The sequence below is a fragment of the Poecilia reticulata genome, chromosome 5 (genome assembly GCF_904066995.2).
Source record: "Poecilia reticulata chromosome 5, P_reticulata-male-v2, whole genome shotgun sequence".
In the NCBI taxonomy this organism is placed as follows: domain Eukaryota; kingdom Metazoa; phylum Chordata; class Actinopteri; order Cyprinodontiformes; family Poeciliidae; genus Poecilia; species Poecilia reticulata.
The window spans coordinates 20,449,386-20,463,437 of NC_088834.1; the positions used below are offsets into that span (position 1 = coordinate 20,449,386).

General features: G+C 38.0%; 1 protein-coding gene across 5 annotated transcripts in view; it reads left to right on the top strand.

The window, feature by feature from the left end:
- Nucleotides 1-14,052, top strand: part of elmo2 (engulfment and cell motility 2) — a 28,305-nt gene that overhangs the window by 4,111 nt on the left and 10,142 nt on the right. Inside the window, exons 2-15 of one of the 5 annotated variants that reach the window (XM_008409927.3) lie at nucleotides 297-425; nucleotides 804-844; nucleotides 1,855-1,927; nucleotides 2,013-2,063; nucleotides 3,589-3,758; nucleotides 3,921-4,020; nucleotides 4,400-4,551; nucleotides 6,419-6,497; nucleotides 11,141-11,176; nucleotides 11,523-11,573; nucleotides 12,651-12,773; nucleotides 13,195-13,314; nucleotides 13,413-13,517; nucleotides 13,606-13,714. In XM_008409927.3, coding sequence (XP_008408149.1) covers nucleotides 348-425; nucleotides 804-844; nucleotides 1,855-1,927; nucleotides 2,013-2,063; nucleotides 3,589-3,758; nucleotides 3,921-4,020; nucleotides 4,400-4,551; nucleotides 6,419-6,497; nucleotides 11,141-11,176; nucleotides 11,523-11,573; nucleotides 12,651-12,773; nucleotides 13,195-13,314; nucleotides 13,413-13,517; nucleotides 13,606-13,714 — 1,288 coding nt within the window. In that variant the 5' untranslated portion in view covers nucleotides 297-347. The remainder of the gene's footprint in view (nucleotides 1-296; nucleotides 426-803; nucleotides 845-1,854; nucleotides 1,928-2,012; nucleotides 2,064-3,588; nucleotides 3,759-3,920; nucleotides 4,021-4,399; nucleotides 4,552-6,418; nucleotides 6,498-11,140; nucleotides 11,177-11,522; nucleotides 11,574-12,650; nucleotides 12,774-13,194; nucleotides 13,315-13,412; nucleotides 13,518-13,605; nucleotides 13,715-14,052) is intronic. The other 4 variants (XM_008409928.3, XM_008409929.3, XM_008409930.3 and 1 more) reach the window with 4 other exon arrangements.

Consider the following 14,052-nt stretch of genomic DNA (forward strand, 5'->3'; position numbering starts at 1 on the left):
GATTTATTTTAATCTAAAATCTAGAATGCATACAAGAGAAAACATATGCTGCAGGTTATTTGATTAAGGTTGTAATTTTGAAGCTAGAATAAAATAAAATTACCAGATTATTGCTTGTTTGTGCGTCAAGGCATCTTCCTAACCTCTAACTGATTTCTTTATTAAAGTGCATCAAGGTCTGTGTTGTCTGTCAGTTTACATTTGGTGTTATGACTACGGCTACATTTTTCAGTTTACAAAGCGACTGATGAGCTGGTGCTAATTCTCCTAAAATCTCTGTTGATGCTGATCAACAGGGATTCTTTCCTCTTTTTTCCTGTAGGGTGCTCTAACCACAACACACAGGTATGCCACCCCCGGCTGACATTGTGAAGGTTGCCATTGAGTGGCCCGGTGCCAATGCTCAGCTTATAGAGATGGACCAGGTATGTAGTAGAGAGAAACTTTAAATGCCTCTGTTAATTCTTTGCCTTCATTTGCCTATGGAAAGTCATTTCAGTTAAGCATTGCTATTTATGTAAGGTTGCAAAAGTCTGATTTAGTCTTATTTAGACCTTGTCAATGTTAAAACATTCTTATAGATGACTCAGCGGTAGTCATCCTGCAACTGGAAAGTTGTAAGTTTGATTCTAGGCTCCTCATGTCACATGTTGATGTGCACTTTCACTTTCAAAAGCTGCCTGAGTTGTGAGTGTAAATGGGGAGAGTGTTCAGTGTTACTGGACAGGTTTGATGTAAATTCAGATCATTTACCATGACTGAGACAGATTGTTCTGTTTTATCCATTCATTGTGTTTTTACAGAAGAGACCCTTATCCTCTATAATACGGGAAGTATGTGACGGGTAAGAATGATCTCCTTTAGTTTTTTATTTAACTTTTTCCAGATTATTTAAAATGGAGAAGTCTTTTAAATGCAAAATAGTTTTTTTTTTTCAGAGGTTTTAATTATCCGTTGACTTATGTTGGTTCAGCCTGGGGCCAAGTTTAGGATGGGGATCAGCGTTGTCATTATCACAATGATAACCCTAATAAAAATCCTTTCGCTTTGACAAAAAATATGAATAAAATACGCAAGCCATTGCGTATTTTGACATTTTGCTAATTTGAGCGAAATGTCAAATTAGTAAGGTCTGATATATGGTTTACTGGTTCAGAGTTAACCCTCCTGTTGTCCTCAGGTCAAAATGACCGATATTTGTATGTGTTTTCCCTTTACACAGAAAATGAGGACAACAGGAAGTACCAGTAGCCAATGAATACAAATGTTGTATTCATTTGTATTCATTGAATACAAATGAATATTTGTATTCAATGAATACAAATATTCATTTGTATTCAGATAATTCAGATTTAAATCTGAATTATCTTAAATTCAGATTTAAATTTGAGTGGGTTTTCTGGTCAGTGCTATATGCCTTTAAGACTCACACATCCCTTACTGTATATCAGCCTATGGTAAAGTAGAAGTTTATGCTCTCATTTATCATTTAGGGTTGTTTTCTTTGTACTTTGGTCGTGTGGTAAAAATGTACAAAAAATGTTAAATTTTTCCTACCAATCCACCTCGGAACATGCCTGCATGTACCCACTGCCTCCCTCTGCCACTGGAAGCTGAAAATCCTTTGCACTTTTACTGCAAACGCCCACTGAAAACTCCCTTCACTGTTGCAGTTTGCCTCTTGTGTAAATACATTTGCCGGAGAGAACGGCCGGACTTGGCCAACCTTTTGTTCTCGCGCTCTCGAGTATGCTGCGCTCTCTAACAATCACACATTTCGCTACTTGCAATTACTCGCTTAAAATCAATATCAACACGTATTATAACTTTATCTCTCTATATTTGCGCCCTCAGGTGGTCTTTGTCGGGCTCTGAGCAGTTCGCTCTCCGTTATGCTGATGGTCCTCAGCTTTACATCACTGAACAGGTTTTATTCTGTTTTTATTTCCCACCACATTGTGTTAAGGTCACGGTGAAGCAATATTGACCCTAAGTTGCCCTTTATTTTTCAGAGCCGCGGTGACATTAAGAATGGGACAATCCTTCGATTAGCAATTTCCCCAGTAAGTCCACTTTGTTTTCATAAGCAGTGCTATAAATTAAACTCCTTACAAATTTACTTTGAAGTCAGACCAATTGTGTTTAAGTGATTTTTTTTTATTCTACAGGTTGAGCAGTAATGAGGATGGGTGTGGGTGTTGAAGTAAAAAAAAAAAAAAAAAGTGATCACAGTTAATTAATGATTTATCAAGGGAGATGGGATGGAAGAGTAGGGATCGATTACAGCCAGTTTAGTTTGGATTGTTTTTTTGTTTTTTTACTTTAATTAATGAAGTCAGGGTTTGAAAACTATATTTTGCATTTACAACAGATCAGAAATATTTAAGAGTGGCAAAAAATAAATAAAGTAGAAGAAGTCTGTAAGGGCGGAAATAGTTTTTTCACAACCATGAAATTTGTTTTTAATTGGTTAGAAACTGTTTAACATACACTTGCATAAAATATTAATGATGATAGCTTAGTATGCAATTTTTGCCAACCAGTAGCCATTTCAAGACTTTACTTTAGACTGCACTTAAAAATCTTCAATCACTGGCAAGTTCTGAAAATTATAGCTTTACCAAGTTAGCACGGCGTGAGGGGCACAGGCTGCTTTCATAAGGTTAAGAGGAGTTGAGGACGTCTGTCGTGTTTAATAGCACTAGCCGCCGTCTCTCAGTAATCATGTGTGATTACCTGCCTGTTTTAATCCCGCCCTGCATCTAAGTGCTCTGAGAGTGAAGCTGATACCTTTATCTCCAGTTTAACAAAGGTGCTGAGGATTGCATTCCAGCTTACTTTTTTATTTTTAGATGCTTTAGCTCCCTTTTCCACATCAGTTTGCTTGTCAAGTTCACTGCTGTACTTTGGGATTCTGCGAACATTCACAGAGCGATTTGGGCCAAGCCGGAAGGAAATCTACCAGGAGGGAAAACATGATGGATAGCTGCAGACTGTATGCACAATGGAAAAACTGCGATCAGGAAAACCAGCTAAACATGAGAGGACACAGTGAACATAACCAAGCACAAAGATAAATCAGAGAATTTAAAGAATAAGACAAAACTGAAACAGAAATCTCTAAGAGTTACCAAAAGAAGTAAATATTTGACGCAGAACCATAGTTCCTGGAAAAGGTTCAGGCAGTAACAAAATGACTTCAGGAAAATGGCTTCTTGTCTGAACTTAACTGTATCTACAGTCAGAGCAATAAGTAAAATACAAAAGTTTAAAACAATGTCAGGTGATGATCAAAGAAAGACAGTAATGCAAGAAAAAATCTTTGAAGCTTACTGCAGGGAACTGCAGCAAAAGACATTAGGATATTGGATTCACAGAGTTTCCATAACAACTGGCTATTTTAAGGCTTTTATAAATGTCTTAAGCAGGGGTGCCAATAATTGTGGCTGGTGCTGCAGTCATTGTAGGGGTGTCTTTGTCCTCTGCCACAAGTGGAAGCAGCGTACGATATAAAATAAAGTCTCATGGCTAAATCTCTGGTAAAGCTAAGCTAACAGTAGCATCAGTGAACGTTTTGATTTTTGCCAGGCTCGTGCTGCTCGTCAACTCTTGGAGAGGATCCAGTCGCATGGTATTGATGCTCGCCTCGAGGCTCTGAAGGAGCTCGCAAAGTTGTCCGCAGACCCGACTTTTGCTGCAGAATTCATAAATATGGAAGGCATAGGGACTCTGGCTCGACTTGTCGAGAGTGGCACGCAGTAAGCATTCATTTCAACTATTGAGACCTAACTCCAAGCCCTTCATGTTTAGGAAATCAATTTTGTTTTTTTCTTTTGTTTTGTTTTGTTTTCTGCACATTTCATTTTTAAGTCTCACCTTCTGAAAAATCCTGGACTAACTGTGAGTTTTCTCTCTCCAAGTTTTGGGGAAATGTTGGCCTTCACTCTCACTGCGTTCCTGGAGTTGATGGATCACGGCATTGTATCCTGGGATCTGATCTCCCTCTCCTTCATCAAACAGGTGCTTCCTCTATTGAACAAACATTTTATGTCACTCATGGCCATTTTACACAAACACTGTGTACATTTTCACTGTTTGCGACTTCAAGGTTCGTCTTTCTTTCTCTTTTTTATTCCCGCCGCTGTTTTGTGTTATTGTTTGCCCTTCCGTCCGTTTCGCTCACATGCCGGAAATGTGTGGGCGATGTTGCCTAGTAATTCAGGATTTTAATCTGCTGCAATGTGCATGCAAATAGCTTTCCTCAGTGAACCGCTCTGCAGCCTTGAGACTCACTCAAAAGAAACTTTATGAAGTTTTCTTTTATAAACATGTTTGAATTTTGTCTTGGTTTACAGATAATAGCTTTTTAACTTTATGCACGGCTTCTGCATTTCCTCAGATTGCAGGTTATGTGAACCAGCCCATGGTGGATGTGTCCATCCTGCAGCGCTCCTTGGCCATCCTGGAGAGCATGGTCCTGAACAGCCACAGTCTCTACCACCGCGTGGCCCAGGAGATCACCGTGGGACAGCTCATCGGGCACCTGCAAGTGTGAGCACACACACATGCACAGGGGCTTCCTGCACTCTGTTTCGAGGGGGGACGAGGGGAAAATGTTGTGACATGAGTTGTGTAAAAAAAAATAGATGTAAAAGCACGATTAGGAACGACACCAAAGACAAGGATTTTGTTTTTAGACGAGAAAAGACAAACTGTATTAAGTTTGGTAACACTGGGGGTGTAACGGCACAGTAAACTACCACAGTGCAGAGATGTCTCCCACAGGTACACAGAGCGATGAAATCAGAATGAGTCACAGGTGATCACTACTCTCATTTGGAAGCGAAGATTTGTTTTTATTGCTTTTTTAAGTGCCTTAACTGAGAATGAGTACATCAAGCTACTGTATACAGCACTTTAAGCGAAACTAGTGCAGGAATGATGGTAATGAAGACGTGCTGGAGGCCATGCTTTTTTCAGTCGGTTGTTTGCAGAGTGTATTTGAGTTTCCAGTGCATACAGCAGCTGAGAGAAAGAAGTATGGCAAGCTGGGTTGTCATATCTTTCTCATTTTAACCCTTCTTTGTCATGTAACGTTTGCTTTGCAATGCTTGGCAGAGTAGATATATGTTATCACACAAAACCCAAAGGAAATGCCACTAGTTTCCTACAAGCGCCACAAAGTTTTAAAGCAGTTTTATACCAAGTGAATAAGCGAATGTTTGTTTTGGCCTATTTATTTGTTATTTCTGCATCATTCGGTCTTCTATTTTGCGTGTATTTAAGGCCAAATTATTGAAACGCTTTATTTTGTTCTAGTTTTGTTATTAGAAACCGACTTGTTTGACATGTGGCCCATAGTTCACTATGGGCCACGTGTTCAAGCAAATTCAAGCAAATTTAATTTGTCTTATTTGTACAGCATCACATTAAAAAAAAAATGTTATATGAAGGCACTTTACATGAGAAATGGGTCCAGTTTATATCCAGTTACTCAATTCAGTTCAGTTTATATGTATAATATAAACTGTATAATTCACAACAAATGTTGTCTGAAGGCACTTTGCAAAAAAAAAGAATCTTTGGTCAAACATACATTCGAATGTATCCTATTTGTCATCCAGTACAGTATGCTCAATTAAGTATTGAAAGTATTCTACCAATGTATTGATATGATCCGTTGATTGTTATGAAGAATCAGACTCCAGTTTGGTCTGGATTCATTTTAAACCAAGCCAGTTCATTCCAATTCACCGGCTCCAGTCAGATCTGTATCCAGTTACATGCATTTCAATTTGACCCTAATTATATAACAGTACAATCAAAGTCTGTTGATCGTATCCTGATCAGTCTGTGATAGCTGTACCGTTACACCCCTAGTAAGTACTTTTCCTCTTTTATTTCCAATCTCTGGCTTCTTGACCCAATCTCAGTGGTTCTTCTTTAAAAAAAAAAAAAATCTTGAAATAATCTTATTGCATGCTAGCTGTGAGCAACAGCATCTGTACGTATAATCAAGTCTGCTTTGAGTTATCAATCTCTAACTCTATTAACTCCACCCCAGAAATGCTGCAGACCAGGAGCCATCAGAGCAAGATGGCTCCTATTAATATTAACATATTTTGTTTGTAATTTTCGAACGACTGCCTCAGGTCTAAATGTGGAGAAGATTTCCCATTGTAGGAATTAGAGACTTGCATCTCCTGTTAAACGCTGTTTTTTTCTTCGGTTGCAATAAATTTCTACTAAAACAAAATCTTGGTGTCAAAGAGAAGCTTTTCTAAAAGCCTGCATCAGTCCTTTTTTTCGTAGTCAGAGTAGTTGCTAGCCTATTTTATTTTATTTTTCTTAAAGATCCTGTATATTTGTGGAGCATGATGCTTCTAACTGGTTGTTGCAATCCTGGACATTTCCTCAGGTCAAATCAGGAAATCCAGACCTACGCCATCGCTCTCATCAACGCTCTTTTCCTGAAGGCGCCAGAAGACAGACGGCAGGTCAGTGAACTGCTCTCAGCAGCGATGGCTGCATTAGAGAAAATGACTGGATGCTTACTGCTGTCATTACTTCATGCTACCTCCTAAAGAAAGCCATCTATACATAGGCTGCTGTTTCTTCGCTGCTATAGAGCCGCAGACATTCGCTCGCAGTAGCTGCTAATGTTAGTTTGAGCTAGATTCACTGAAATACGTTTGTCTGTATTTCTGTTTGGTAGCGACCGCTGTAGTAATATAATCACTTACAATAGCCCTCACTTCCCTTTAAAATGTACATATTTGTTTTACTGCAGACTTTTCCGTTAGCTGTGACTGTTTTAATTAGAGATGCACCGATCAAGCTGAAAGTGAGGTTTGGTTTTCTTTGAGGTCCGACATATAAATGTAGGTTTTCACTAACTCCGACTTATTTTTCCAAATTATTATTCTACATAAAAAAGAAAAAAAGGTTCCTTGATAGAGGTAGATGTTTTAAAGCCAACAGAGAATGTAGAAATTATAGTACTATCCCCATTTATCCTGAACGCATACAGCATATTCAATAAAATGTAATATTATTAAAAGGTAATTTATTTCTGTTAATTTGATAATTTTCTGCTTACAGCTAATGAAACATCTTATGATTAGAATATTAAATCATACTAATGACAAAGATATCCCTCCTATGAAAATGTGGGTGTGATAATGAAAAGTATGTTTAATACCTGCTTAAAGATTATTTTCAAGTCTCATCGGATCCCATATTCTAATTTATTGGGACCTAAAAAAAATCTATGCTGCTGGTAAGTGTGTTTTTAAAACAAAAACAGTGCTGGGAGTTCTCAGTTGTAATACATTTCATGGATAAGAAAAAAGTCAATTTAATCAAGGGAAAATCGGCCAATTATAACATCTGGGTGATTGATTGGTGCATCTGTCATTTCGATATAATAAAATAATGAAAAACTAACATTTTTCTGAGATAACTAAAATAACATTTTGTTGAGTACCACATTTCAGCTAAGGTGCAGAAAAAAATAAACTTGTGTTAGTAGCAAAGACAAACAGGTCAAAACAAAAACTCCAGGGCCGTGCAGAGACCACTAAAGGGGCAGGTGCTCAAAAAAAAAGGGCACATCCAACCGTATTTTAAGACAGAATATTAACAAAGCCACTCAGCTTTCAAAGTTTAGTAAACAATGATAAATTACAAAATTGTGAGATATACAATCAGAGCTAAGGAGAATCTCTACATAGAGCATACAACTATGCATATGTAAGATATTTTATTAGTAATTTCTTTCTGCATGTCTATTTTGTTATAGTAAAATATTGCAATATTCAAACCTGCAATTTAGCAAGATATGTAAATCAGAGCAAGACAACCAGACATATTTTGTCTTTACATAATTACACTGTTAAAAATATAAACAAGGGTACAATGCAACCTTTTAGTGACTGTAATCTATAAAAAGAGGTGCCTGTTTGCTGCACTTGCAGTGGAGATGAAGATGGTCCATTCAGGAAAGCAGAGCTGCATCAAACTTTAATGTGGAACTGCAGAAAAAAACAAAAAACAAAAGCAAATATTTAATTGTTAATTTATGTCACCATGAGAAAAGCCTACTGAGTTTTGCTTAAAAAACTTTTTTAAACATTTAAATCACACATTTGTCTCATGAAGTGAATTTATTTTTGCAAAACAAACTTATTTGTGCATGTCAGAAATCTTTTCTTAATGTTCTAAGGTTTTGTTTGTGATTCTCACATGAGTCGTGGGCAGAACCCAAAATCGCAATAAAAGATTTCTGATGTGTGCAAATAAAAGTTTATGTTTGGCAAATAACTTTTTATGTTCACAAGACAAAAATTTGTTATTTAATTAAAAGGTTTTTTAAACAAAACGATTTGTTTTTTAAAAAAGAAATCATTACAATTCCAAACGTCTTGATTACAATTTTATTTTACTTAACTGAGGTTAGTTTTTTTTTCCCATTGAATAATTGGAAACAAATTTAACTTCATACTCTGTGAACCAGACCCTAAACTTACTTAAAGTCTGGGTTGAGTTTTTTTCCCCTTCATTAATGTCACTTTTATTACATTCATTATATCTATCATGGTAATTCAGGGTGAGTTATTTTTAATTCTAAATGAATATCCTTGTTGGACTTTTATTTAAGTGTTATTTTCCTTCAAGATACATTTACTTAATGCCAGAATAAATGCAATGTACATTATGCAGCAAAGGAAATTAGAAGATCGGACATATATCCATTATGGAGATGATCGGTTTTGGACGGGCGATGTGCCCTTATTGCATAAGCGATACTGAAGAATGACTGATATCATTAACGGTACAGGGAAGAAGCTTTTAGTTATCTTGCTTTGCTAGCAAAATCGTTAGCTAGAAGCTAGCTAATAGCACAACAACAACAACAGCCTAATGTCTGTATGATAAAAATACTGGATCGATAGATAAGAACAGTTTCTCCTCACCTGGCTGTCTCCTCCCGCTCAGTAGTTCTTCAGAGAAAGGCAGACGCAGAGGCCTGTCAGTGTCTGTTGTATTTCATTACCTCTCTGCTTAAACCGCGTCTCCGAGCTGAAGCAGAAACGATACTTCAACGTTTTCCGTCATCTGACAAGTAGCAAGTCGTCTCCACTTTATTCACCAAAAACGGTTTTTTATAATTCACCAAAAACTGTTCTGTAATCTGGAACGTTCGCTACGTTGAGCTCCAGTTAGCCGCCTTATCGCACTGCGCGAGAGGCAACTGCGTCATGCGTCACAGGCAAAAGGTCAAAGGTAACAAGGTGACCGGCTTATTATGTTGTACAAAAAATAAAAATAATAATAATAATAATAATTTTAATACATGTTATGTGTCACAAGAGGGCTTAGAAAATAATAATACAAAAAATAAAAAAAATTAAAAAAAATAAAAATTGACCAAAAGGGCACTTGGGGGCAAGGAGCAAAAAGGGCAGGTGCTCAAGCACCCCCAGCCCCCTCTGCACATGCCTGAAAAACTCTGTCATAAAGTCTAATTTCTCTGCATGATTCTTTCTGAGCTGTAATAACATTTAACAGTCAATTCTGTGCTGCAGTACATTTTACCTTGTGTCCTTGTTTTATGTTCTTTTAGTTTGTTTTATATCTTGTTGAAGTAATTGGTAACCTAAAATAATGGGGAAGACATAATTAAATTGCAGTAAATACAAAATTTTAAGTATTTCATAAACTCAGAAGTAGTTAAAAGAATGGTTTATTTTCTAAACAGTGTAATCTCCCTGTCCACTTTATTAGGTACAGAATTGTTTGCAAACATACTACACAGCAGTTCTTTGTGTGTGACAAACTGCTAATGTGCTGGGATTTTCATGCACAACCATCTCTCTGGGCTGCTCAGAACGGTCAGAAAAAAGACATAAAAATGAGCAGCAACACTTCTGTGTTGATGCCAGATGTCAGAAAATAATGGGCAGAAATGTAGAATACCATCCCACAGCTCTGTAAACCTCGGAGCAAACAGCAGCAGAAGACCAGACTGTGTGTCAACTAAGAGCAGGAAACTCAGGCTACAGTGCACACAGACTCACCACAAAAACACACACAATTCGTCTCAATAATTTTAGAATAGAATTGAACAAAATAATTGTCTAAAAAAAGCTTGTCTTTTTCTCCTTACATGTCACAATTCAATTCACATTCTTTATCAAACACTCGAGCCAACAGACCATGAGCAGCAGCAGTTCGTGATTGCAGAGGGAGCTTCATGCCGGAGGCAGAAATCACTCAGAGTAACATCAAAAACAGGAAAATCATTTCAAATTATATTTTAAATAAGCAAGGATTTTTAATTTGGCAGTAGCTCCTGGGTTACATGAATCAGGGCTAAAGAAAATTCAGAAATGGAAGGTATCATTTATTCAACTGGGTTCTAAGGTAACATGTTAGTTGTTCATTTAGTAATGGAGGGCTGCGCGGTGGTACAGCGGGTAGCTCTATTGCCTTGCAGCAAGAAGGATCTGGGATTAAATTCGACCTGAAGCCTGTCTGCATTGTGTTTGCATGTTCTCCCTGTGCATGTGTGGATTCTCTCTGGGTACTCCGGCTTCCTTCCACTGTCCACAAAACATCAATGTTAGATTAATTGGTCTCTCTGAATTTGGGCTTTTTTTTTTTCATCGACTGTTACTGACCACTGGAGGGCGAACTGAGTCAGATTTGGTGCCTGAACAAGAGGAGTGGGACTAGTTACAAACTCGATCTGACTCCCACTGCTCAGCTTGTTGTATTTCCAACCCAAAAAAACAAGGAACTTGTTCTAGTTTGAAGCTGTTCTTTAAAACTGATATTACATTTTTATTTCTTCATATTTTAGGTGTGTGTCCCTTCCATTTCTGTGTTTTTTATGCAATAAAATGGAACAGGGAGTCATGTTCATTGATTTTTATGACAGGAGGGAGAATTATCTAGATAAACGCAGTGTGTGCAGGGTACACCAGCTGCCGTCAGCAGCCTGTGTTCCCATGTGATGTGAGTCATCTTCTTATTCCACTGCATGCTTGTAATGCCTGAGTCTCACGGTCCGTGTGTTTGCACTTTTTGTTTCCATTACTGTGGTGCCCATGCCCCTCCTCCCTGCACCCACTCATAGGAGGAGTGTACTAACCCACTGGAGCAGCACCTCACCGTGAGTACACGTCCTCTCAGCTGCTCATGCCGCCCCATAGCCCTTCTCCTCCCTCACTTCGCTGACCTTTTTTGTGTCTCAATCAGCTGTACCATAATCTGATCATGTTAAAATATAACCGCAGCTTGTTGCTGCAGCAGGCAGAGTCTCCTAGCGGAATCATCTTAGACCACGTTAAATGTTATTTTGCAAATCCATGCCATTCAAACTGCTGATAGAAATGTAGATTTAGAATTTCTAATTTTGTTTTTGGTGTACTTCTGTGAAGTTACTTCTCTGCAACTTTGCTGTCTTGTAAATCTTTGTCAATTATTTGATTTTCTTGTTGACTTGTGTGTATCCTCAGGAAATGGCAAGCACTTTGGCTCAGAAACACCTGCGCTCCATAATCCTAAATGTGAGTATTAAACTCTTTATGTCGGAATAAACGCATGTTAGATGTGAGGAATTCAGTGTTTTGGCCTTATTAAATACAGCCTACAGTAGTTCGGAGCATCCAGCTTCCTCAAAATCTTTCCTGCGACTAAAAGTTTGTTTCGGGAAAATTGAACGCTTCACTCACTCAGAAAGCCGAGACCCCGAACCAGTAAATGTGATACGGCATCGAGTCCATGAAGTGGAAAATAATTTGCTCTGAAAATGATTTCTCTTGGCACTTGTCAGGAAAGACCTGCCTGAACTGGCTGTAAATGTCATCGACAAGAGTGCTGCGCTCCAGTATCCTGGAGAAACTCAAACTTTTCTTTGAATAAAACTTTGTGATTCTGAACACTTTTAAATGAGCCACAGTTACCTGAAACAATACAATGTGTGCCGTCTCCCTCCGATCCCTTGAGTCACTTTGCACTTCTCATGAGTAGTGTGGGTACAAAACACTTAAGTTATATACTTTCAAGAGTGTTCATAGCGCTTAAAGTATTTCACATTTTGTCACATCATAGTGACAAACTTTAGGGTATTTCATAGATTCTGAATTGCAAATGGGTTCAGACTTTAACTGAGACTTTCTTAGATTTCAATGAGATCAATAAACCAGAATTTTTATGATTACATATGAAAGGAAATGTTTGTCTGTTTTAAGAACTACATGAAATAAGGTTAGCATTTAAAGTAAAAATAAACATCCAAAACCACTTAAATATATGTATATATATTTTTTGGTTTTTGTACATTTCAGTAACCTCAACTGATACAAAAGTACAACATCCAAGAACTTTTAAGACCAACTGAGCTGGTCTTAAATAATTAAAGTTTTCTAATGTTTTGTGGTCTCATTTTAGGTTTGATGTCGGTCTATCACATTAAACCCAAATAAAAGACAGTGATTTTTGTGGCTGTAAATGAAAAGGTTCCCAATATTCTTTTTTTTTAAAATTAATTAGAGTCTAACATTTTGTATAGTTGAATTTTGTCTGCGGTTTATAGCAGGAAACATGAACGTTCTAATAATCACTGTGGCTCTTTTCTCTTTTAGCACGTCATCAGGGGAAATCGACCAATCAAAGCAGAGATGGCACATCAGCTGTATGTGCTACAGGTGTTGACCTTTAACCTTTTGGAAGAAAGGATGATGACCAAAATGGATCCCAATGACCAGGTGAGATTTTCCAGCGAAATATTTACCATTCACATGTTCTATAGTCTTCCTAAAATGCATTTAGGCTCCACTAATTGCACATGAATGTGTAAAAACCCCAGCATGTAGACAATCTGCCGTTGCATGTTAAAATGAAAGCCGTGGTTAATTAAGTGGGAGTGGGTGCACGCTGCGAAGGTTTAATAGAGACATCCTATTACGTGGGTAGCACACTCTCTGATAAATTTGCTTTAAGTGCAATCAGCAGACCGGAAAATTAAGCCTTTCCCGTTTTTGCCAGTACTTGCTGCAAGCCATCTGCTCATCGCTGATTGACCCATCTACTTTCTGGCTTCTTTTGTAATTTTGGTGCTATCATGGTAAATGTTTCCCTCTTTATGCTGATAAGCTGTTAACATGGTTGTTTTTCCCCCCATCTCAGGCTCAGAGGGACATTATTTTTGAGCTGCGCAGAATTGCCTTTGATGGAGACACTGATCCCACCGGTACAGAGAAGAGGAAAGCAATGTACACCAAGGACTACAAGATGCTCGGCTTCACTGTGAGCAGATATCACCAGATACACAATCAGATTCAAACAGAAAAACCAAAGTGCTGTTTTCTCTTTCTTGTGCCTCATTATCTCTGTCTGAAACACAGAACCATTTGAACCCGGCTATGGACTTTACCCAGACTCCTCCTGGGATGCTGGCTCTGGATAATATGCTTTATCTGGCCAGGGTTCATCAGGATACTTACATCAGAGTCAGTGCCAGCATCACACATGAATTTGACCCACTAATGGAGCTGAAAAGCCTGGCCGGGCCTAAACTTGTCTTTCTATTTATGACAGATCGTGCTGGAGAACAGCAGTCGGGAGGATAAGCATGAGTGTCCCTTTGGCCGCTGCGCGATCGAACTTACTCGGATGCTGTGCGAGATTCTCCAGGTCGGAGAACTGCGTAAGTGGCTTTGCACATCTGCCTCTGAGTGTAAAAATGTGTTAGGAGAGAGAGAAATAATTAAAGGTTTTATGTCTGATTTCCCAAATTTTGTAAAGCTTGTCAGTATTCATTTTAATTGGCCATCCTTAGAAACCATGAAGAGTATCATAATAATTCTTTATATGCTTTCTGCATAAAATGAATCTTTACTCCTAATTGTAAAATTAAATAATGATGGCAGCCTAGAGTTGCAGGGATTTCACTTTCTGCATCAGAAACTTTGCAGACACAGTAAAATCCTTCAGGCTTTGCGGCACAGAGGTATGTAGAAATAAAACGCCTCTTAACAAATTAAG